The sequence below is a fragment of the Monodelphis domestica genome, chromosome 1 (genome assembly GCF_027887165.1).
Source record: "Monodelphis domestica isolate mMonDom1 chromosome 1, mMonDom1.pri, whole genome shotgun sequence".
NCBI lineage: Eukaryota > Metazoa > Chordata > Mammalia > Didelphimorphia > Didelphidae > Monodelphis > Monodelphis domestica.
Genome location: NC_077227.1, coordinates 630,941,415 through 630,967,221, shown reverse-complemented (window position 1 = coordinate 630,967,221; position 25,807 = coordinate 630,941,415). Strand labels below are relative to the sequence as shown.

Here is a 25,807-nt window from a genome sequence, read left to right as displayed (position 1 = left end):
GCCCTCATTATAATGTAAGTATGAAGGTAGAGACTGTTTTGCTTTTTTATTTTTGTATACCAAGCACCTAAGACAGTACCTGGTAATTAATTGTTGTTATTGTTTGTCCTTCTTTTCAAAGAGGACCAATATCACAGCATATTGTTTTGATTTGAGAAAGAACCAGATCAAAGTAAGGCAGACTTACACAAAGTCATCATATTTATTCTCTTCCAGAGTCATCAAAGTCAGTGACAAGACAAGTCAGGATGACTGGCGATAGTCTGGGATGCAGTAGATGACCCTGGTGTCTTTGATGTCTGACCAGGCTAAAAGTTCTAACTCGCCTATGAGTTTGAGGCCAGTCAGTTAATCTCAAACTGGTTTACCTCATCTATCTAAATTAGTATAAGGGGTGTGGCCAATACACATGCTACAGTGTCTTGTAGCCAAGGCAAGAATTGGTTGAAAGGTAGACACCAAATGTGGACAAACAGACCTAAGAAGGGCTTGGGAAGCTTCCAAAAACTAGAGGTGCTAGCCCTTCTTGAACACTCATACACACCACATATACATATATATTTTATGTAAATATATGTGTGTATAATATAATAAATACACAGACAGACAGACAGACAGACAGACAGACAGACACACACACACACACACACACACACACACACATATATATATATATATATATAGGCATCTAGGTGGCAGAGTGGATGGAGTGCCAGGATGACTCATCTTCCTGAGTACAAATCTTTTCTCAAGTTGAACAGCCAAACATTCAAATTGGGCTACAGAGAGAATGACTCCAATGTGCTTGCAGCATCGTTCTGATGCCAAATGTATATTTGCCTCTAAAAAACTATTTTAAGGAGAACTCACACAAAGCAAGAGCTCACGTGGAGGTTAGAAGACACAATACAAGGATGCTCTAAAGGGTGCTCTATGAGCAGAGCAGAACTGCAGTAACTCAACAGAAATATGAGATGTGGACATTTAAAGAAATCTCCATCCTTAATGTTCATATAGGCTATTTGTGCCCAACCTGTGGTAGAGCCTTCTGAGTTCATTTTTTCTAATTAGCCATAGTTGGGCACATTTCCCCTGTGCATTTGTCCTGACATAGTGATGTTATTTTGGTCCTCTTCAAGTATGAAGACAACGAACTTATTTCTGGTGATGATGTATATGTTTGTGTGTGTGTGTGTGAACATTCCATAAACACACATATTTTGAAGGTGAAGCTCTGTATTGGATACCGAGACAGTAGTACATACTATAGAAATGGTATATGGATTCTGACTAATATGGTGGAGAAGAAGGAAAAATCATGGCTCAGACATCCTCTCCATTAAACAAAAATCTGATTCATACACACACACACACACACACACACACACACACACACACACACACACACCTCCCCTCATTGGAAAAAAAAATAGATCTCCCTAAGAAATAAAAATGAAAGTGAAAGAATTCAGTAAACAAAAATTGAGAGATTCAGTATGAAGAAAAAATCCTTAATGTAGAAGGCTGTTTTTAGAAAAATAAAGTGGGTGGGCTTTAGCAGGTGGTGAAGAAAAAAAGCCTCAACATATGGAGGTAAATAAAAAAATCATGGCCCCTACCCGTCTACCTTTTAGGAAAAGGCTTCAACTAGATCCATTCTACCAGAAGAGGGTTGTTAAGATGTTGTTAAGATATTTTTCAGTCTTGTCCAATCTTCTTGACCCCATTTTGGACTTTCTTAGCAAAAATACTGGAGTGGGGGTAGAGTAGGTAGGTAACTCAGTGGATAGAGAGCCAGGCTTAGAGACCAGATGATCCTGGGTTCAAATCTAGCTATAGATACTTCCTCACTGTGTGATTGGGAGCTAGCTACTTAACCCCCATTGGCTAGCTCCTACCACTCTTCTGTCTCAGAAGCAATATATAGTATTGATTCTAAGATGGATGGTAAGGGTTTATTTATTTTTTTTAATACTAGAGTAATTTGCCATTTCCTTCTCTAGCTCATTTATATATGAGGAACTGAAGCAAACAAGGTTCAGTAACTTGTCCAGGGTCACACAGCTAGTAAATGTGAGGCCAAATTTGAAATCAGGAAGATAAGTCTTCTTGACTCTAGCCCAGGCAGTCTATCCACTGTGCCACCTAGCTGCCCAACCTAGGATTTAGCAATAGATTGAAGAAAAGGTTTCTTTTCCATCTCTCTTCCCCTCTGAAGGAAAGGGCTTCAATTAAGAGCCATCCCCAAAGGAAGGGGTAATCCCAGTGTACCAAATGAACAAAAGGGCATAGTGAAGTATTTTTTTGTCTGAGTCCTAACTTTGTCTGAGTCCCAAGATTTGGAGAGTCTGGGCAAAGGAAAAACCTATCAGAATTAAGAAAAGGGCTCAGTGGTAAAGGAAGGAACATCAATTTGGTCTGAGAATTCAGCCCCTAAATAGAATTTTACAAAAGTGACATATGATGGATCTCTGGAAATCACTGAATGATCATAGAAGAAGATTATGAGAAATCACTTCTCAGCTGTACATGACACTTTTACAAAAAATTGGCTTTTAATTGGGATACAAAAACCTTTCAAATTCAGAAAAGCAGAAATGTTAAACATATGCTTTATCATAAAACAGTAAAAAATATAAAATAAAGAATCACTGAAAAAGTATTAAAATTCAGCTGAAAACTTAATGACTAAGAATTGGCAGTTCAAGGACAAATCATGGGAAGATAAATAATTTCTTTAAATAGAACATTAATATAGAGGCTAAAATATTTACCCAAATTTTGGGGATTCAGCCATAGCAGATCTTAAAGGAAAACATAGGTCTCTAATCACTTTCATTAAGAAAAAAATAAAAATAATGGATCAATTCATTGATTATTTAAATAAAAGTCAACAAACAAACATCTAGAAAGTTAACAAATTGACAGCTCCCAAATAAATACTAAAATACAAATTCTGAAAATCAAAGAAGGGATTAACAAAATTGAAAGTAAAACAAGAACAATAAATTAGTAAATAAAATCAGGAGCTATTTTTTAAAAAATAGACATGCTATTAGATAATTTAATTAAAATCACAGAAGAAAACCAACATAAAAATTTAAAAGGAGAAATCACAATAAATGAAGAAATAAAGAATATTATTAGAAATTATTTTGCCCAATTATGAAACAATAAAAACAACGTAAATGGAATAAATGAAAATTAACCAAAATATAAAATAACCAAATTAACAGAAGAAATAGAGAGTTTAAATAAATCAATTTCAGAAAAAGAAATTAACTCCAAAAGAAAAAAAATTTTAGTATCAGATGAATTCAAAAGTAGGATCTATCAAAGATTCAAAAGTAATTAATTTTAATATTATATAAACTGCTGAAATAGCAAAAGCAAGTTCCTTATATGACCTAAATGTGGTCTTGATACCTATCCCACAGATAGCCAAAAAAGAAAAAAAAATCAAAACTGTAGAGCAATATTACTAATGAACAATGATGCAAAACTTTAAAAAAATTATTAGCTAAAAGATAACAATGGCATATTACAAAGATTATATACTATGACAAGAAATGAAGAGTTGACAATATTAGGGAAAAATAAGCTGGGGAGGTTATTCAGTCACATCTGACTTTTTGTAACCCTATTTGGGACTTTCTTGGCAAAAATATTGGAGTGGTTTGCCATTTCCTTCTCTAGTTCATTTTACAGATGAAAACACTGAGGCAACCAGGGTTAAGTGACTGCCCAGGATCACACAGCTAATAGTTGTCTGAGGCCATATTTGAACTCCAGAAAATGTCTTCCTTTCTCTAGGTCAGACATCCTATCCCTGGTACCACTTATCTGACTAATATAAATGTAATTAACCATAATAAAACTTATCAACCATTAATAGTAAAAATTATAAAAAATATATTATTATGTCAATAGATGAAGAATAAATTTTTGACAAAACATAGCACCCATTTCGGTTGGGGGAGAAACATCAGAAAACATAGGAATACATGTACTTTTCCTTAACATGTAAATAGTATATTTCTAAAATCATGAGCTAGTATTATATATAACCAGGATAAATTTGAATCCTTTCCAGAAAGATCATGGATGAAATAAGAATGGCTATTGTCATCACTTCCATTTCACTAATATTAGAAATGCAGTGTATAGTAATAAGAGAAAGAAATTGAGGTAAATTTATGTCTTTTAGGGCTCTCTTATCCCTTGTTTTTGTCCTAATTTCTTTTATTATCAATATAACTTACAGGAAAACTAAAATAGATAATTATTAAAAGAAGAATCCCAGAATATCTATAGCCATGTGAGAAAAAAGTTTCAAATCATTAATAGAGAAATGCAAATGAAAGTGCTTCTGATATCATAATTTACATTCATAAGATTGACAAAGAAGACCCCCCCCCCAAAAAAAAAGTCAAGAGAGGCAGTGGGAAAGCAAGCACATTGATATGCTATTTCTGGAGTTGTGAATGGAACCAACCTTTTTGGAAAACAATTTGGAATTATGTACAAAAATTTGCTAAATAATGCAAACCTTTAAACTAGCTATAACACAGTTGGGTCTGTATTCTAAAAGGATCAAAGAGAGGAAATGGTACTGTTTGTGTAAAATTATTTATAATAGCCCTTGTAGTATTGTAAAGAAAATTGGAAACTAAAGGGATGCCCATCAACTAGGGAATGAAAGGTTGGTTGAACAAATTGTGACATATGAATATAATGGGATACTATTGTGCTTTAAGAAAAGAGGAGACTCCAAGACGGAAGGTAAGGGTTTTAATTAAAAAAAAAAAAGAGGAGAAAATGGTTTCAAAGACTCATGGAAAGACGTGTATGTACTGATCTAGAATGAAACAAGATCAGAAGAATATAATATTCTTTCATATAAAAATAATAAAAATGAATAATTCTGAAACACTTAATGTTGAACAACTTAAATGATCAATCATGATTCTACATAACTGATAAAAAAGAATGCTATCTATCTCATAGCAGAAAGATGATTAATATGCAGAGTAAGAAGCATATTTTATTAATATGATTCATGTCTGAATTTATTTTGCTTGACTGTGCTTATGTGATACAGCAATTCTATAATTCTTTCTATCTCTTTTTCCTTATAAATTTATCTATTTGTTACATTTAAACACTCTCTCAATTTCCTCCATTCCCCTTGTGGGAGAAGGCATTATTTGACAAAAAGTTGTATGTATATATAAAATTATGTCTTATTTATATTTATCAGTTCTTTCTCTGAGACAGATATACACAAGTCATTCCTCAAACAATATTTCTGTTGCTTTATATAATATTATTTTGGTTATGCTCTTTTCACAATTTATAATTTCAATGAGGTCTTTCGATATTTTTCAAAAATTAACCTGTTTACCATTTCTTACAGCATAGTAATATTCCATCACTATCATGTGCCACAATTTGTTTAGTTATTCCCCAATTGATGGACAGCCCTGCAATTTCCAGTTCTTTACCACTACAAAGAGAGATGCTATAAATATTTTAGAAAGTATAATTTATTTTCCTTGATCACCTTAGGAAATAAACCTAAGTAAAGAAATATCTTTTATTTTTTTAATAGATAGGAGGAAGGAGGGAGAAAAAGGAATGCCTAATAATTAATTTTCTTGTTTCATATTTTCCATCTTTCTTTTTAACTATTTGTTACAAAGGATGGCTTATTGCATAGGGGAAGGGCTATATTAAAATCAATATGATATAAAATGGTTATGACATATACTGAAGTTAATACCCTTAAGAATATTAGTGCTATTCCTTTTTTTATATGATGCCTTTGGATTTTTTTAATATCACATTTATTTCCCAACATATTCTTCACTCCCAGTGACAATGCAAAATAGTTCAGCAAAATTGACCAGCAAAGTAATCACATCTGTATGTGTGTCTAGTGTCAGCCCCCAGTCAACTAACTGAAGATTATTGAACCACAAATGGGTTAACTGAAGGAAAGATGCACCACTAACTGTCTCACAAACATTAAACCTATTTATTTCATAATTCTCCTCTTCATTATTGACTCACCCCTTTGTCCATTGTGCAAAACATTTTTTTTTTGTTATAAGAAAGCCAATCCATCTTTCCTTCAGATATCTTCTAATTGCTGCCCATTTGGATTCAAATAGAATACTGAAAAATGTTTTCCATAAAAAAAAGATTGTTGCAAAGACTACTTCCCTGATGAAATATAAGTTTTAATCAATGTGTCAAAATATATAGAGTAACAGATATGTTATGATTCACAAATTTAAGTGTGCCAAACTACTTAGGGAATGTTTATTGGTACAGTCTAAATTGAAAGTAGATTTGATCATTTAATTACATAGCTCAAATATCCATGTGATAATTTCCTTAAGAGAATTAGATTTTTATTATTATCAAATATACTTTCTTGTTTAATATATCAGACTCTTACACCTTTGGCTAGAGCTCTATAAACATAATTTCTCCCAATTATGAGAGATAAAATATGACTTTTGTCTGCATCAGATATACTGAATATTCTAGCTGTTCATTTTTAAGATAGCAATTGAAATTGTAAGTATTCTGACTGTTGGGGAAAAAATCCAAATACTCTCCCTGTGACTAAAGCACTTATCATAGAAATCAGATGCAAAATATTTTGTGTCTACTAGGATGTCTAAATATTTCCTATTTTATTTTCCTTAGAAATATTATCCAAAGTTTGCTTTTCAGCACTATCTGTGACATAACTACAGTTATATAAAGGATGGTCAATGTTGTGAATGTTAGCCCTGGATCAATGAGAAAACCTGGAGTCTTTCACAAAAGCATGTAAATGTTTCTTCTGAGCTTTAAATTTCTCAGTGGAAGACATTTTAAAATGCTTCCTGTGCCATGAATATAGTTTCATCATTAGTTTAGAAATATACAAGATTCATATCTAGTGAGAAATAAAAGAAAGAACTTCATTTCTCAGTCATTCTGTTGAAAGAAAAAGGGAACATTAATTGCCTGGAGAATTTTGAAATAGCAAGGATAAGAAGAATTTAACCTGCTAAAGGAGGTAAAACAATAATTCCTTCCTTTTTTTGGAGCCTGGAATTTTCAGAGGTTTGTGTGAGGTGAATTTATGACTTTTAAAGAGCAATTATGACTACTGAGGTTTCACCAGTAGAAAAGCTTCATATGAACCACAACTGAAAGGACAGAGCCTTTTCATCTGGAGCTCTCTGGCTGGAGGACTCTGGGGTTTGCATCTGTTTTCAGTCTTCATTGCTTCATATTTATTATATTATATATAAATATATATATAAATGGACCACTTTGATATTAAATACAATATGTAAAGTAGTCAGTGAAAGTAGTCTAGGTGAAATAATTTAGTTTACTTTAGAGGACAAGCAAAAAAGGGCAAATTTGTAACCTAACTGTGAAAAGAATTAGACCCTATTAAATTCAGGGATGTAAATGCATCTCTCCAATTCTAAATATTTCTATTTCTTCTCTGAAAGAGAATCTCAAGATAAAGGGAAACTATATGTGCACAGCCAGTTTGCTACATTCTCCATTATAAAGTCTCTGGATTGTTCCTTTCTTCTAATGCAAGGCACATACTTGTAGGATCACATACCTTTTCCATTGAGAAGAGATTAGTTTGGGGTGATCAATGTGAGAAAAGAAAATATTTCTCATCTCTTCTAAGGGAATATCTTTCACAGCATCACAGACCTAGAGCATATCTTAGAAGCTATCTTGTCCTCATTTAAAGGATTAAGAAATTAAGGTCCAAGGTTACACAGTCAATAAATGTTAGAAGTGGGATTCTGAATCTAGGTTCTTTCATTCAAGAGCCAATGCATTCTTTCTACTGTAGAATGCTGCCTCATTTTTTTCTAGGCTATTGTGGTCCAGTTGTTAAAAGGGTGATGTTCCTGAGTTATTTTGGCAATATATTAATATGGAGAACATTCCTCTAAATTGAGAAAAATATCTATCTCCATATGAACAGGAAAAAGTCAAAGATCACACAGTTGGGTGACCATTATCAAGAAACCGATTTTCACTTAAACTCTGTGGTATTTTTTGAACATCAGAGGAATGCAAGTTCCCTATATTTTTTGGTAAAATCTTTCACCTAGGACTTTATATAACCTAGGAACCATAGACTTGGGAGGTTATGATTGGTTGCTTTTCTTTTAAAAATACAATCTTTCTTTTATTTGTCTCCACCTTTAATTCCTTTCCTTATTCCCATCTTTCTTTCTTCTTCCCTGGCAGCATGTGCATACCACAATGCAAACACTGATTAATACATAGGCATCTAAATACATCTACTATAGCAATATATGTATGAATTTATACAAAGCATATGTGTAAGTACATGCATACATTCCGAGGCAAACCCCACAAATCTATTGGTGAAGACTATTGTCTTCTCTCTTAATCATCCTAGCAGAGGATAATAGTAGAGCAGGGTGCAAGAAAGTGGTCTGGGCGTAGGTTCTCTCTCCTGAGTCAAATCTGGAACAACTTTCTTCCTTTATCCCCTTCTTTCTTTTAGCTTCCAGCTTCCCAGTCCCAGGAAGTAGGCGTTTGGGCAGGCTGAAGTTTCTGCCTCATTGCGGCGATTCCCCCTCCCTCCTGTATGTGTCTCTGCTCCCTCCCCCCACATCCTCCTCCCCCCCTCCCCCCACATTCCCCCCCCCCCCCTCGTCTCTTCTTCAGGACTCCTCGTGACGCAGGAAGACTGAACTAGAGGTCCCCGCCTCCTGGCTGAATCTCTGCTCTAGCTGTCTGCCCCCTCCTGGCCCTCCCGCCCCCATTCATTCCCCTTTAAATAGAGCCAGAGCAGCTGCTCCTCTGTACCACTCGGTGAACCTGGGGTGTGGTGAATAGAGCATCTCTTTTCTGAGCCCCCTACTGCTGCGATTGCCACCAACCTCGGCTAATACCTCCTTTTCCTCTCTTCTCCAGGTCCTTCTCCACTAACTACCCCACCACCCGTGGTCCTTGGTGAACAAGGAACATGCCACCTTTAATCCTGCTCTGTCTACTGGGAGCCTTGGCTTTCGGAGGTGAGTCGAGATGGGGAATTCAGAACCTCGGATAGCTCTTTTCCAGTTTTGTTACATTCCCCCTAGTTTGGATATAGTACTTCTTCCTGTCGGTGTCTGCATTATCACGGGTATCAGCCTAGGAGGATGGAGAAAATGTGTGTGTCAGGCTGAGACAGAATTAGGATGTGTGAGTTTTCTCGCTCTTTCTCAGGGCTTCCTCTATTTCCAACGTTGCTTTGGTAATCCCTGTACAACTGCCTTGCTTTTTCCTTGTTTCTCCCTCCTGCTTCAGTTTTGGGGAAGTTTGAGGATTTTCCTAACCTAACCTGGGGGCATCTAACTTTTCAACCAACCATTTTTTGTGAGAAAGAGCATTAAAAACATGGTAACCTCATTTTCTCCCTAAATCTTTCCCCCAAAGAATAGCCTAATATGGCCTAAGGTGGTGGGGGTTGGGAAAGAGGAAAATAAATCTGGTGTGTGGGTGTAGGTGTGTGTGTGTGTGCTTGTGTGTCTGTGTTTGAGGTTTCTTTATATTTTCCCCTTACTATGAATTGTCAGATCCTAATTCCTTTACCTTGCTTGGAGTAGTCATTTAATATATCCTTGTTGGACTGTAATTTGTTGCTGAAGTTAGAATACAGTATGAAGCCAGAATCAGTATGTCATAATGGAGAGGTTCAGTCTTCCTAGAGATAGGATGACTTGAGTTAAATTCCTGCCTCTGACACTTACTGGCTGAATGACTCTGGTTACATAATCTATGTAAATTATTTTGCATATGTAAAGCACTTATGCATATGCACTATGTAAAGCATTTAAAGCCCAATATAAAAGTTAGCTATCACTTAGCTTCTGAATATCCCCAAGCAATTCTCTTAGGATGTAAATTGCTGAACATTTCTTGGTCTGCACTTGCCCGGTGAATTAATTTAGCATCTATGCTGATAAATTCTGGGGGCTAAGCAAAGAAAAAAATTCTCAACTTTTGGATAGGCTTATTGTCAATGAATCTGGTTCTCTTTGACTATAATTACTAAATCCAGAATCTAGGCAGACAAAACTAGTCAAGGGAAGATCTGTTATATTGCAGAGTACACATCTGCAGAAGATTTTTATTTACATGAGATAGTTATGAGGTAGTTCAATCAAGATATTTCTGCTCAGCAATTAACATTGCTGGTTGATTGAAAGAGGATAGAATGAATAATTTCGAGTCTTTTAAAGTCAACATTTTAAATAATGGATATTGGCTAAAAGACTAAAGTCCTTATGTAAATCCTGCTGTAGATAGATAACAAAGATAAATTATGAAATTGGTGGAGATAGTTTAAAATTGAACATTTAATAGGCAAAATGCTTATTATGACATTTATGGAGACAGTTTAAATTTTGATTATTTAATCATAAAAAATAACAAGTTTCTTATCCATGAAAATACATCAACAAAAGTTCATATTTCCATAGTACCTCAACTGGAAATATAAAATTCAGAATTCACAAAACACAGGGCTGAGAGGAACCTGAAAACACCATCTAGCCTTATCTCTTTTACAACTGAGTTCTCCTGTGAAGTAGACTTCATAAATTCCTACAATACGTGTGTTTTCTAGTACCACCTTTGTCAAAAATGAATATTCATGGGGGTAGGCACATTATATTTGTCACTGTCAACAATAGAGATAAAACAGTACTTATATTTATATTTGATGTTAGTATTTTCATCCTACAACCAAACCTAAAGAGAGTGGGGTCCAGTTTTGAGCCATCAGAAATTCCTCTTACACACAGCTGAAAAATTAATTTACTAACTGTTAATTTAATTTATAATTTGATTATTTGGTTTTCTCTTCTTGGAAATTTTGTGAGTCTTGCTTTATGCAAAAGTAAGCTAATTAAAAACACTGGCATAACATGAAATGAGCTACCTCCTGGGACCCCAAAATCACTATTTGATGTCACAGATGTTATTTGTAGATGAAAGCCTATAGTAATTAGCATGTGACCCCCAAAGAAAAAAAAGCTTTGAATTTATTTTCACCAGCAAAACTGATGTCCTTACTTTCATAAGTTTCTGGTATCGAGTAGGAAGGTACAAATGGTACAAAGGATCAGATGGAAAGATGAGACCCTCAACCCCACAGAAATGAGTTCTACAAAATAGCAACTGCAAAATTAATATTGAGCTCCTTTTTGTTGCTATGAAGAGAACTCATTATCACACTCAAACATATTGGTTATTATTGCTTTAGCACCTACTGGGGTTAATGAAAACAATTCAGTAACACTGGGTGCTGCGTACTTTACACTTTAATGTTAAGATAGAATAGTTAGCAAACAACAGAATTGGAGCAATTTAGTTCTAGCTAGATTTTAATAGATAACTATGTTTCACTAAGGGAGTAATCATCTCATAGTTTCAGAGGCCTTTGATTCCAAAGAATTTTATAATTTCTCATCTTGGAAAAGTCATTGCAAGAGCAGAAAATAGTCTTAGAAGACAGTCATTCCTGAAATGAAATTAAAGGGTCAGCCAGGTGGCTCAGTGGTTTAGAGCCAGACCTAGAGATGGGAAGTCCTGAGTTCAGATCTAGCCTCAGACACTTCTGGCTGTGTGACCCTGGGCAAGTCACTTAAACCTAATTGCCTAGACCTTTACTTCTATTCTGCCTTGCAACCAATACTTACTTAGTATTTATTCTAAGATGGAAGGTAAACAATAAAAAATTTAGTTAAATTAAAATAATTAGTGAACCATCCATCCTCTAGATTACATAGAAATGGAGGCAAGGGTGATAAAAGTCCAATATATTGAAACTGGAACAGTTAGTAAACTTGCCTAAATTTCCTTCCCTGGCTTGAGTTTTTATGTACTTTACTTCCAAATAAACCTTTTGTTACTGACCAAGAGATTGTGTAAAGAATGAGAGTGACCTGAATCACCATTGCTCTACCCAGCATAATGGATCACAGCCCATGATGTAGGCATTCATCTTGACAAGAAACAATTTAAACAAAGGTGGTAATATTTTGTTTCTGTATCACTACCTATCACTCGACTACATATGAAGATAAAGGAGTGGAAAAAAGTTTATGGTGTTGTAATCATCTTCAAGATTGTTGTTGTTTTACTAGTATATACTATTAAGTGTTTAAAGGGTCTTGAGTTTTGTTCCCTCTTCCACCTATTACTGTGTGACCTAGAACCATTCATTAAGCTACTCTGTCTCAGCTTCTCTATCTGCAATATGGCATTCTGGGAGGACTGTGGAGATTCTACTATGTACAGGCTATATATAAATGCTTTGAAATTCTCTAGCGAAAAGGGCTTATAAAGGACAAAGTAAAAATAAAAAATATGAGGGACTAAGAAGCTTTGCAAAGTCAGTCAAAAAGCACTTATTTAAGTGCTTATTATGTTCCCAGCATTTGCAAAGTGATACAGGCAAACTGAAACCCTTTGAGTCATTTCTTTAGGAAAAACAATATTTAAAACTGAGGTTTAAATGAAGATCAAAATCTTATTGCCTGTTTAAAAAGCCAGCAGCAGTCCATCAACAAACACTGCTTGAGCACCTACTGTATGCCAGGTACTGTGCTAGGTGCTGGGGATACAAATGTAAAAAATGAAGCCAGGGGTAAGCTAAGTGGCTCAGTGGATAGAGAGCCAGGCCTGGAGACAGGAGGTCTTGGGTTCAAATGTGATCTCAGACACTTTCTAGTGACCCTGGGCAAGTCATCAAGTTGTCTGGCTCTTATCACTCTTTTGCCTTGGAACCAATACTTAGTATTGATTCTAAGACAGAAGATAAGGATTTTTTTAATGAAGCCTCCTCTATTGTCAAGGAGCACACATTCTAACAGAGGAGACAAGGAATAAACATATAAGTAAATATCAAATAAAATAGAAATAATTACAAAGTAATTAAAGAGGGAGGGTGCTGATGGATGGAGGGATTAGAAACGGCTTCATGTAGAAGGTGCTGTTAAGGCTGCATTCTGAAGGGTGAGAGATTTTAGTAGGGCAAAGTGAAAAGTGAGTTTTTCTCAGACATGACAGATAGTCAGTGCAAAAATACAAATACAAGGAATGGAGTGATATGTGTTAGGATCAATTTGACTGAATCCAGAACATGAAAAGGGAAGAAATAGACAATGAGACTAGAAAGATGGGTTGGGTCAGCCTATGAAAAACCTGAAAGCTAAATGGAGAGGCTTATAGTTGATCCTCATGGCAAGAGAGGACCACTGGAATTTATTGAGTAGGATCAAGGCATGGCTGTATTGGAGCTTAAGGAAATCTCACTGGCAACTATGTGGATGATATATTGGGGGGGGGGCAAAGAATGTGATTTCAACTACAAGGCTGTTGCAGTAATCTAGATAAGAAGTGATGAGGTCTTGAACGAAGGGGATGGCTATACTAATAAAAAGGGAGGCACAATGCAAGAAGTGATATGGAGCTAGAAACAGCAAGAACTGGCAACTAATTGCATATATAGATAAGAGCAAGTAAGGAGTCATGGATAACTTCAAGATTATGAATCTGGAATACTAGAAGATTGGTGGAACCTTTGATAAAAGTAGAGTTTTGAAAAAAGGGGGGAAATTGTGGGGGGAAATATGAGCTCTGTTTGATACCTGTTAAATATGTAAATAATTACATGGTGATGCATGACTCGAACTCAGATGAGAGACTAGGGCTGGATGTATATGTGAGTCATTTGTATAGAGCTGATAATTAAAACCATGGGAGCTGAAGATGATGAAACTTTTGAGAAAGATTTACATAGTGATTAAGAGATCAAAGACTGAGCAAAGGAGACTAGAAAGAAGTGGCCAGGCAGGTAGGAAGAAAACCATGTAAGACCATTGTCATGAAAACCCAGAGCAGAGATAATATCCAGAAAGGTGGTCAATAATGGCAAATGCAAGGGGCAACTGGGTAGCATAGTAGATAGAGTGCCAGGTCTCAAATCAATCTGATCTCAGACACTTACTAACTGTGTGATCCTGGGCAAGTCACTTAACCTGTTTACTTGGGTTTCCTCATCTGTAAAAAGATAGCCAAAGAAGGAAAAGGCAAGGCACTCTTGGCTAAGAAAACCCCAAACAAGGTTGTGAAGAGTTGGACATTACTGAAATGACTGAACAGCACAACAACATCAAATACAGTTGAGAAGTCAAGAAAGATGAAGATTGAGCTCACTGGTAATACTGGAGAGAGCCCTGTGAAATTGAGTGCTGCGGATGGAAACTAGATTGAAAAGGATTGCAGTATGAGAGGAGAGAAAGTAGATTCAATGAGTACAGATGGCTTTTTCTTAGTGTTTGACTGAGAAGGCAAGCAGAGATGTAGTATGATAGCTTGAGGGTATAGCAGTCTAGAAATATATTTTAGACATTGCTGGAGTAGGAACGCAGAGGATAAATTATGTATACCTGTTGTGTATATATACTGGAATACATACACACTGAGCTGCCATTCGACAGATTTCATAATATTATTCTGGTATGTTTAGGCAGTTATGTGGTTTCCAAGTTTGTTTTGTTTTCCTAGATGTTTTCAACAGGATGATGATATTGGCTAATTTTCCTAGGGGCACTAAGAATTTAAGTGACTTCCTCCGGGTAACAGCTATTAAGTGTCTGAGGCCAGATTTGAACTCAAAAATATGAATCCAGGTCTGGTTCTCTATCCACTGTGTCACCTAGCTGCCCCTTTTATTATTAATCATTTCCTGTGCATAAATGAATGAATACCTGAGTACAAAGATAAAATCAACCAAATTGTAACTCATACATTTAGAGCTTAAAGAGATCTTAGAAGTCATCTAGTTCAACTCCCTTATTTTATTGATGAGGAAACTGGGGCCCTGAGAAGTTAATTAACTTGCCCCAGGTTGCATAGGAAGTAAGTAGGAGAATACTTCATGTTCTCAAAGAGTATATAGTCTAAATGGAGAAGATGACATTTCACAAATAAGTATGATACAAAGCAGAATGTGTTATTTTTGTAAGTGTGGTATTCCAGGAAATGTGAAACTATTTTATTCACATTCACTTGAAAATATTTTTTTCCAAATTCCTGGCACTCTTTCAGGCAAAGGATTCCAGAATGAATCACCCATATACCCAGGAAAGCAAGAAAACAGTTCTGCCAACTCTATCAACGTTTGCAGAGTACTGCAATCTAGATACACAATTTCCTGAGTCACATTTAGGATGACAACATTAATATTTCTGGCAACCAGTGTTACAGGGTGCTGGTCAGCAAGCTGACTTGCAAATAATTAAGAAACTAGTTACCAAATTGTTCCCTCCCCACCCACTCACCCCCAAAAATCTCTAAGCAACTCAACTTCCCTGTGAGATCTATTAGTTGTAAAGTTAGTAAAGTCATTAAGTAGGTCATAACTCACTAACCAGTTTTCCTTGGAGGTTGCAGATAGTTTACTTCTCTATACTTTACTCTCCCTTCTGCTAAGTATATGTTTTTCTTCTCTTGGACAGTTCTTACTGGCTCCTCAGTCATCATAATAGAAGTGCCATAAGATTTTCAGACTGTTATAATGAATAGAACAATGGGTCAAACAGAGGAGGGGGTTGGGGTGCTTAAAATGTATTTTCTGGTTCTGGCTCAGATGTTGAATTGAAAATATTTTTATCATTTACTTTCTTTGGGTCATAGCTTCTATAACTAAAATAGGGAGAATGTCCTTTGCAGGTCAATGAATGAAAAAGCATTTATTGAATACTTACTCTGTGCCAAGAGGGCAGTTAAATGGTACAGTGGATAGAGCACTGGGCTTAGAATCAGGAAAACTCATCTTTATAAGTTCAAATCTGGCCCCAGACACTTACTAGCTGTCTGATCCTGGGAAAGTCACTTAACTCTGCCTCAGTTCTTTATCTGTAAAATGACCTAGAGAAGAAAGTGGCAAACCACTCTAGTATCTCTGCCAAGAAAACTCCAAATGTGGTCAAGAATAGTCAAATACTATATTTGTAAAATGACTGCATAATAAGAGCAACAAAATGGGCTGGGAACTTTTCTATATATTAAAATTATAAATACAAAAATAGGATGATTCCTGTCCTCAAGGAACTTGTATTCTAATTGTGGAGGAACATACATATAGAGGAGCGGTAGTTAGGAAAGAGAGTTTTGGTTTGGAGAATTATAGCACTTGTGAACTGACTCATAGGGCAGCTGACTGAAATACCCTTTCCAGAAGCAATGGTAATATTATTCTAGATATTGCACCCAGGGAAAGAGACAATGTTTTGGGAGTTGGCATCTGGGAAGATGACAAAACAGCCTCTGTAAATGGCCAGTTGAAATGAGAAGCATGATCAGGTCAGTTAGACATAGTGAACTCAACGAGCTTGTCCTCATTTATCAAGACATCTCAGCCTTGAGGATCATTTTTAAGTGAGTATGTGTCCATTCAGGGCTATCAACCAATGGATACAGAATCTGAGACATCTCATACCATGTCTCTTCTCCTTCATTCCCTCTCTCCCATTCCTACACAGATGAAACCAGGTTAAAATGAGAAGAAAATATAGCTTTGATAAAGCAAATACATGAAAGAAAAGCATAAAGAACTTTTAAGAGGTGGAGGGAACCTAAACCTTTGCCTTGTGGTGGGGATGAGGAGGATGAAAAGGAAGATTGTAGGCTAATTTGAATATATGTGCCTCATGCTCTTTTTTTTTTCAGTACCAGCTTCTAAAGACACCTCTCTTCCTCTCTTCCACCCCAAACTCTGCCTACCTGCTCAACTAAACTTTGCTTACTATTATTATATTACAATGGGTTCTTCAAAGCACAGCTGGGTCTAGGGGCAGTCCAAATAAGCAGTTGCCTGGACTGCAGCTAACAGAAGTTACAATGAGGGGTACTTTTTAATTGAATATTTTATAAATGCACATACTTTTAAGGCCAAGAGAATTCTCCACCACCATCATGTTAATATTTAGTTTGTGATAAGTCAAATTGTGTGTTTCACAGTAAAAGCAGAAAGCTTCCAGAGGACAATAGCATATAGGGACAATTTCCAGTGCAAATAAGTATAATTTTCAAAACTTTCTTGGCTTTGTTCCCTCTTTGCACCTATAGACTTGTGTATCGGTAACCCCCCCCCCCCCCAACTACTGGCAGGAAGGGCTGAAGAGAGAGAGAGAGAGAGAGAGAGAGAGAGAGAGAGAGAGAGAGAGAGAGAGGGAGGGAGGGAGGGAGGGGGGAGGGAGGGAGGGAGGGTGGGAGCGGGGGAGGGAGGGAGGGAGGAAGAAGAAGGAAGGAAGGAAGGAAGGAAGAAAGGAAGGAAGGAAGGAAGGAAGGAAGGAAGGAAGGAAGGAAGGAAGGAAGGAAGGAAGGAAGGAAGGAAAGAAGGAAAGAAGGAAAGAAGGAAAGAAGGAAAGAAGGAAAGAAGGAAAAAAAGAAAGGCCTAGTACAGAAGTCAACCAAAAGTCTAAGACATTCATGAGAATTTGTTCAACACCAGGGACAGCTTCAGTTCTTGCCTTTTGTCTTGAAAGAAAGCATGGTGGAAAGAGCACACAATTTATAGACATGAGCTTTGGATTTGAGTCATAACTCCAACACTTAGCTTTATGACCATGAGAAAAATCATTTGATTTCTCTAAGCCTCAGTTTTGTCACCTATAAAAGGGGAGCATTGCCTACCACACAGTGTTATAGGTAGGAAAACACATGACAATCTTTACAGTGATATAGGAATGTGAGTAATAATGTGAGTTATAATAATTATATAATGTAAAAATTAGATAATCATTATTATCTAATGGAGAGCTGGAAATGTTGTGAATTTTGGATCATGTATTTTAGTTGTTGTTTTTTTATCAATTAATATAACTTTCTTTCTCTTTCTCTTCTCTCTTCCAAAGCTGTCAGTTCCATGCCAGTGGATAAAGGAGACCATATAGAAGAAATGGTAAATTAAAATAATAGTTTAAAATACAATTCTAGGATTCCCTTTTCCCCCTCTTCCTCCCCAGCTCCTAGTTTTAGCTCCCTAATATAGTTTTCCTTAAATAGTAGCACTTTATCTCTTCCCTTTCCTGCTTCCTCCAACTCCACCATTAATGTCATGCCAAAACCACTTGCTGTTTTCAGTTGTGAAATTTCCTACGATTTAAAAAAACAACAACGTTTCACTGTTTGCTACAAATGTCTGATTCCTTGAATCAATCAATCAACAATCACTAATTAAGTACCTACTGTATATTAGGTACTGTGCTAGGTATTAGAGAAGGAAAAACAGGAAATGAAACCATTTCTGCTCTCAAGGAGTTACAGCCTATCAGAGAAGAAAAAAACATGGTGCACATACAATTATAAAAAGAATAAATGCCAGGTATTTGGAGAAGAAGGCATATAAAACTAGCTCTGCCAGCAGGAGATCTTGGCCTTTTCAGAATCAAGGTTCTAGGTCTTGGAGAAAAGACTGCCTTCTTCTCTGGTGCTCCCCCAGCACAATCCTAGATTTGGCAGTATCCCAGTGTTGGACAATGAAAGAGATCTCAATGTTGCATGGTAATTCCCCTCTGCTATATTCTGAACTAAATACTTTCAAATCTAGTAGAGGTCACATGTACTTCTTTTGCTCCAAAATTTTTTTCTTAAAAGTTATAAATTTGACAAGTATCAAATAAACATGAATTCTGCATATACAGAGGAAGAGGAAAAAAAAGGATTGCATAGGAAACCATGAATCTCTATTATTTACACATAATTTATTTTTTATAAAGTATATATTAAGGTAAATTAGGTGGCTGAGGGGATAGAATTGAGGAATCAGGAGGACTTGGTTTCAAATCTATCCTCAGATACTTCCTGGCAGTGTGACACTGGGCAAGCCACTTAATCCCATTTGCCGAGCCCTTGTATTTCTATCTTAGAGTTATTACTAAGGCAAAAAGTAAGGGCTATTTTAAAATTAAGTAATAAAAAGTTATAAAGTATATATTAAATTTAATAGGGTAGTAGTAACAACACTGCCCTGCTTATCTATAATGCCTTCTGAACTTCCTTCTGCTGTCTTTTACTTTCCTATTTCATTGATACTTTTTCTTTTTTGCTTCCATCACTCCTCTAAGCAACATCTTCTTTAGAGAGGCTACCTTATGCCTGGTTACACTATGGTAAACACAAAAAAATGAAGTGCATTCACCTTGAGGAGTTCAGAAATGTATTTCTTTATTCCCCACTTCCTTCCACCTATTTTTTTCTTTTTTTTTTCCTTCCACCTATTGAAATACTACCTATTCAAGTCTGAGCTCATTTTATTTTTCTTAGAAAGGTTTACCCATATAGACTTCTAGACCCAAGAATTTCCTTTTCCTCTGAATTCTAATTATGTTTCTTATTTTTCTTTAATTTGGCATTTAACATTCTTATTATAATAGAAAGAAAATTGGATCTGACTCAGAATACCTGAGCTCTAGTCTTGATCCTGTCTTTTAATAGTCAGATGACCTTGAACAAGTTATTTAACTTTACTTGGAACTCAGTTTCATCAACTTAATTTTTTTTATTTTTATAAAAACCCTTACCTTCTATTTTGGCATCTATACTAAGTATCAATTCTAAGGCTAAAGAGTGGAAAGGGCTAGGCAATTGGGGTAAGTGATTTGCCCAACTTCACACAGGTAGGAAGTATATGAGGCCAGATTTTAACCCCGGACATCCCATCTCCAGACCTAGCTCTCTATACACTGAACCATCTAGCTGCCCCTTATCAACTTTTTCCATTTTCAAAATCTATATTCCTATGATTCAATGCCTCAAAAGAGTGATAATCTACTTAATTCCCTTTCATCTAATTATATTTTGAGTAGATCCACTAGATTTTCTGCAAGTATTCCCAATAAAGCTTCTTGTCCAAATGACCCTAACTGTACTTAAATTATCACTGTATTTATGTAATTATCTCCAAAGTCTTTATTCTCCTTAAAGACAAAATCCATAACTCACTTTGTATTTCCCATGGTGCCTAATACAAATGTATTAAACATAACAGGTGCTTAATAAGTATTCACCAATTATTTTAAATACCAATAGCCACATTTCTCTTAGATTCACATGCTTATTTATTTTATTATCAACATCAAAATTTAATTATATGGTCATTATATGGTGTTTCATCTCTGTCCTATGATGAAACAAAATTGTATTGACATCTTAGGGCATATCACTTTAGAAATAAATCCTACTATAAATCTTTACTGTTGCTATAAGAGTCACTAAGTTCTTTCTGGTTGTAATATCTGCAATTCTATGTGTGCTGTATACTGCATAAGTACAAGATTCATGACATGGTCTTGGTCCCTTAGATGCCTTTTTTTTACAGTGCTTTAGACTACATATAATTCTGTTAACAAAGAAATTATCTCTTTTCCCCAGGTGACCCGCTGCATAGTGGAAGTCCTTTCCAATGCTTTATCAAGACCAAATGCTCCTCCAATAAATCCAGAGTGCAGGAAAATCCTGAAGAAGAGTAAGTGTAATTTTATGGGGCCTGATGAGCTGAGACACTTGATGATACACAACAGCCTCCTGGTTTAGATTGGGGTTTAGTTACATTTTAATTTAGCAACCACATAATTTCTAATCAGGAATGTAGCAGGAAGGAGGTGGGAAAACAGAAAAGAAAGGAAACAAATAAACAAGAAAGAGAGGCCCAGAGAGGATAATACCCAGAAATGCCTGGTATGTCAAAAGCTGAAGGAAAGGCATCTTAAAAAGCTTGTTGGTTTCATGATTAAGAGGTCATTGCTATTTCTAAGAGTAGTTTTGGTTGCATGGTATGAAAGTTAGATTGCAAGAGGCTGAGAAATAGAAGGTAAGGAGGAAGAGAACATTTTTTTCAGAAAGTTGAGCAGTCAAGGCATGGCTGACTTGGTTAGAAAGGTTAAAGAATATTTTTTAAGGATGAGGAAGATAAGCTTCTGGTAGGATATGGTAAGAAGAAAGTAAAAAAGAGTAATATCAAAGATTACTTACAAGGAGGTGATTCTGGTTTCTGTGATGACATTCAGCCATATTCATTCCTCACTGAAGTCAGGAGCTGGCATATATATATATATGGCATATATATATATAATATATTCAGTATGCAGAGCCAGTTTGCAGTATAACGTGTTCATCTCTTCTCTCAGGCCATCCAAAAATAGACAGAACTGGACTTGAGACAATGTGATAGGGTTATCAAGGCTGATCAATCAAGACTGTGCACTCACTATCTAGAAACTTGAAGAAATAATGTCATCAAAATGAAATTAAATCCTTCCATCTTCTTTTTCCTTTTAGTCCCCAGATATGGTAGAGACATATCAAATAGGATATAACTATGACAAGTAAATAAAAACCAACTTCCCAGTTGATATCAATCTTGATCAATATTTAACAAACAACACACTCTTTAAGAACAGTATTTTAAATGATGGCATTGGAAAATGGGGTGAAGTTAGGAAAAAAGATTGGAAAATGAAGTATTCTTAATATATTCCTCTTGACTTACTATGTTCTGTTAGTAACTTTAATAGTGACAACAAAAGCCACTTGACCTATATATGATGCTGATCATTTAAAAGTCCATTTCAGTGTGGACTCTGTTAGTCCAGTTAGAAAAGGTATACATGGAGTGTATATCCACAGATTACAACTCTAGCTTGAATCAGGATATTTCTTGTATCTGGAGTGCTTGGGACATGATCTGGGCATTGATATAAACAGAATAGAATGTAATAAGAGTAGACATAACTAAGGTGTTTTCCAAAACCACGTGTCTCCTCTTTCAACTGTGTTTAAAAATCACACCAGATAAAAACAAATCAAGAAAATTCTTTTTTTAATCCTTCTCCATTCTTACAAAAAAAGATTCTTTAGTTAGAAATATTGAATGGAGTTCGAAAATGGAGTGAAGCCTCTCATTTTTTCTTTCCTCTCCCAACCCAGCCTACTTTCATCTCTTCCATAAAACAAGTGAAAACACTCATTAAATGTCTGTTGAAGGAATAACTCAGTGTTATCCAAATACCCAATGTAAGCTGGAGGATGCATGCATACATTGGGGCACTAGAAATAGTTACTGGTAACTTCTCTCTAAGACTCTCCATTCCTTTTCACTTCTTTTGTTTGTTTGTTTGTTTGTATATTCTTCTCTTCTAAGAAGAAGCTGATGAAAAGATGGATCTCTGTGTATAACTGTGCACATCTGTGTACACAGAGTAATGGGATATTTTTCTAGTTTCTAGACATAAATGTAAACAAACACGTTTCTCCCTGCAATGTCAGTATGAAAGCCATTCATTTGCCATAAGAATTACTGCTTATGAGTCCTTAATCAGGTCTCTGCTTTAACGGAAGTCAGGCCCTCTAGTGGTCAGTGACCATGGACTGGGCTCTCATGGTCAGTGAGAGATCCCCAGGAAAGACACTAATAATCAAATGATGTATCTTTGACTTGTCTTTGGACTTGGGGTCCCTATATGCCAATTCTTTACTTTTCTATGCTTCTTTTTCTTTCTTCCTTCCTTCTTTCTTCTCTGCTTTAAGTGTACCAATGGGTTCCCTTGGCCAGAGTGCTGAAGAAATTGCTGATCCTTCTTTTACAGTGACCTGCTTCTGAATCTCCCTTGAATTAATTGATGTGCTTTTCCTCAGACTTCCTTCCTTCAATCTTCCTATTTACCTTTCCATCCTTACTTCTCCATTGACTCTTGTAGACAGTGTTTGCTCTTGAATAAACACAAAAACTGCGAGAAAGTAAGACTCATAGAAATTTTGAATTTTCAAAATTACAGTCTTAGAATTTGAAAGGATTTTAGAAACCAGCTAGCCCAATTTTCCAGTCATTTTTGTAGCAAGGGAAGGTAGAAGTTGCAACAATGATGGACAGATGTAAAGACTTAGACTCTTTCATGAGGTGGTTGGGTCAGAGTTCCAAGGAGCAGTTTCCAACTGACTTAGTCTGGAGCTGAAAGTGAAGAAGGAAGGCATTTGTGCATTTTCCAGCAAAGTGCATTTCCTGTAGCAAAAACTAACTTTTGGCTAATATCTGTAACTCTCCAATTTAAATAACATAATAACTCATTTGCACATTGTTTTAAGGTTCCCAAAGCACTTTGATTGAAATAATCCTGGGAGATAAGCAAGGCAAGTGTTTTCATTCCTATTTTAAAGATGAGTAAACTGAGGTTTAAAGATGTTAGGTGACTTTCCTAAGGACACACAGCTAGTAAGTATTAGAGTTGGGACTGAAAAGCAGGTCCCCCAACTCCAAGTCCAATTTTATTTCCACTATACCATAATGTCTTTAAATTGGATGCCTTTTTTTGGCTATTCTAGTGACTTAAAAATTAGGGTTAATTGTAGAACTGTCACAACTTAATTTTGTGGTTCAGTATTTAACTCCCCAGAGGAAGATTCTTAAGCCTATGAGCTATAATTGCAGCCCTCATTTATTATCATTTGCTATGGTTTACAGCTAAATTTAGCAGGGAATATTACAATTTTGACACCGCTGCCTCAAACAAGAGTTTTTTTTAATAGGAGAAAAATCCAAAAAGAAATTATTTTTTCATTTGAATTAATCTTAGAAATTTTCTTTGCCTCATTTAGGAGGAGGATTCACTTGGAAGCAGAGGTATATCCTTACCTCCCTCTGACTATGATCAAAGATCATCCATACTCATATCCAACCCCAAAATGAAATAGGCCCTCTACTCTAGGGTCAGAGTTTAACTCTGCTATCTGATGCTGTTCTTGTTGATTCTCTGACCTCTCAGACTCTGAAATTGCCTATATCCCTACTTTGATTTTTTTCTGCTTAGCTAGCTCCACCACCCCATTCATTCTCTATGATAATACTAGGCTTCTAAGCCAACAAAACTAAAACTGACAATACAATGCATCATCATCGCGCTGAATATAATCTATGGTACAAAAATTAGAATGATAAAATTTCCATTGCCTTGTAAAATATTTCATTTAACATTCATTATCTTGCCAGTTTACATTCTAAGTATTAGAAACATATAGCACCTGAGCAGCCTCTGAAATCAGTGGGTTGTCTGAAAGGATATTTTTATAGTTAACTTTTTGAAGATGGTTGTTTGGTGACTCAGAAAGTTAAATAACATTGCATATGGCTATAAAGAAGGAAACAATAACCATTAAGAACCAACCAAAAATTATAACAGACTAAATATATTTTCCTTTCTACTTATATTGCTATGTTGTGCTATAGGCACAGCGTATTATAGATTTGAGGAGGCATTATTGATATCCTTGGAGACAAGATGGATAAATGGAGGTGGCTGAATTCATATCTAATTTAAAATTAGATATTATTAAATAATGGTAGCCAAAGATTTTGATTAATGGATCAGTATCATCTTAGAAGACTTACTATCCTCCACCCTATCCTGTTTGATATTTTACTCAACGATTTGGAAAAGAATATAAGCATAACCAATTTACAAATGTCATAAAACCTATAGGGGGTAGTTTATATGTTGAATGACAACTGTTTTCCAAAAAGAACAGGGTGTATTAATGAACAATTCTACGAAAATAAAATTAATAGGGCTAATTTTAAACCCTGTACTCAGGTTGAAAAAATAAATTGACAAGGGCAGACTGGGGGGAGATGTAGTTTAATAGCAATATATGGGGAAATGATTTAGAAATCTTAATTGATAAGGCTACTTTAAATCAATAGTTCACTGAGGTTGCCAAAAAAATATCTGTTTATGGCTTGCATTAATAAAGCACAGTTCAGAATAAGGGAGGCGATAGTACTATTTTATTCTGGGCTTGTCACACTATATCTAAAGAGTTGTGCTAAAATCCAGGCATCACATATAAATGAGATATTGATAACTAGGATGGTGAAGACTTGAAACTGTCATTTGAGAACCTTTGAAGGAACTAGAATTGTTAAACTTAGAAAAGAGAAGGTCTAAAAAAAGAAGGAGCATAGGAACTATCTAAAGATCTTTGAATGGCATCATCCCAAATGGGGTCATAGAATCGGACATGACTGAACAACAACATATGAAAGAGGGGTTTGATTTATTCTGTTAAATCCATTAGATATAACTAGGGTCTAGTGGGTGAAAGTTTTAAGGGCACAAATTTCAACTCACTTAAAAAAAGGAATTTTCCAACAAATTGAGCTCTCTGGAAATTGAATGAGCCTTTTACTGGAAGTTTTTAAACAGCCCCTCTTTGTCAAGAAGGTTTCCATCTCTTCCTCTATTATTATGGCCTAGCCTCTCTTAACTATTAGATTAGTTCATTAGTGAGTTCATTAGTTAGTTAGTTCATTAGTTATATTAGTTCAAATCATTCATTATGATATGATGGTTATAGATGACCAAAACAGATCATTTGGGGGCCAAATGGAGGATTTTGGGGGGGCACCTTAATTATACAAATTTTCTATTTACCTTAATTAAATTTAGTTGATCTTTGATCATATTTCTACTTTACTTAATAATCTTTCTATCCCTAGGATCAGGGTGAACACAGTAAAGAATGATCCTGAGCCTTGTGATAGAGACACCTACAAAGATATATAGATATAGATATAAAACTTTGCTGAATTCAGTCAGCTCACCTATAAAAAGGAGCTTGATCTCTATGCTCCCTTCTAGTTCTAAAGTGATTCTCACTCTATATTAGAATTTTTATATAATATTAATAT

The 25,807-nt window shown here is 35.6% G+C and overlaps 1 protein-coding gene across 2 annotated transcripts in view; it reads left to right on the top strand.

Moving 5' to 3' along the window:
- Positions 1–25,807, top strand: part of CHGB (chromogranin B) — a 189,961-nt gene that overhangs the window by 159,465 nt on the left and 4,689 nt on the right. For both annotated transcript variants that reach the window (XM_056823497.1, XM_056823491.1), the window contains exons 2-4: positions 8,986–9,086; positions 17,982–18,028; positions 20,500–20,593. In XM_056823497.1, coding sequence (XP_056679475.1) covers positions 9,038–9,086; positions 17,982–18,028; positions 20,500–20,593 — 190 coding nt within the window. In that variant the 5' untranslated portion in view covers positions 8,986–9,037. The remainder of the gene's footprint in view (positions 1–8,985; positions 9,087–17,981; positions 18,029–20,499; positions 20,594–25,807) is intronic.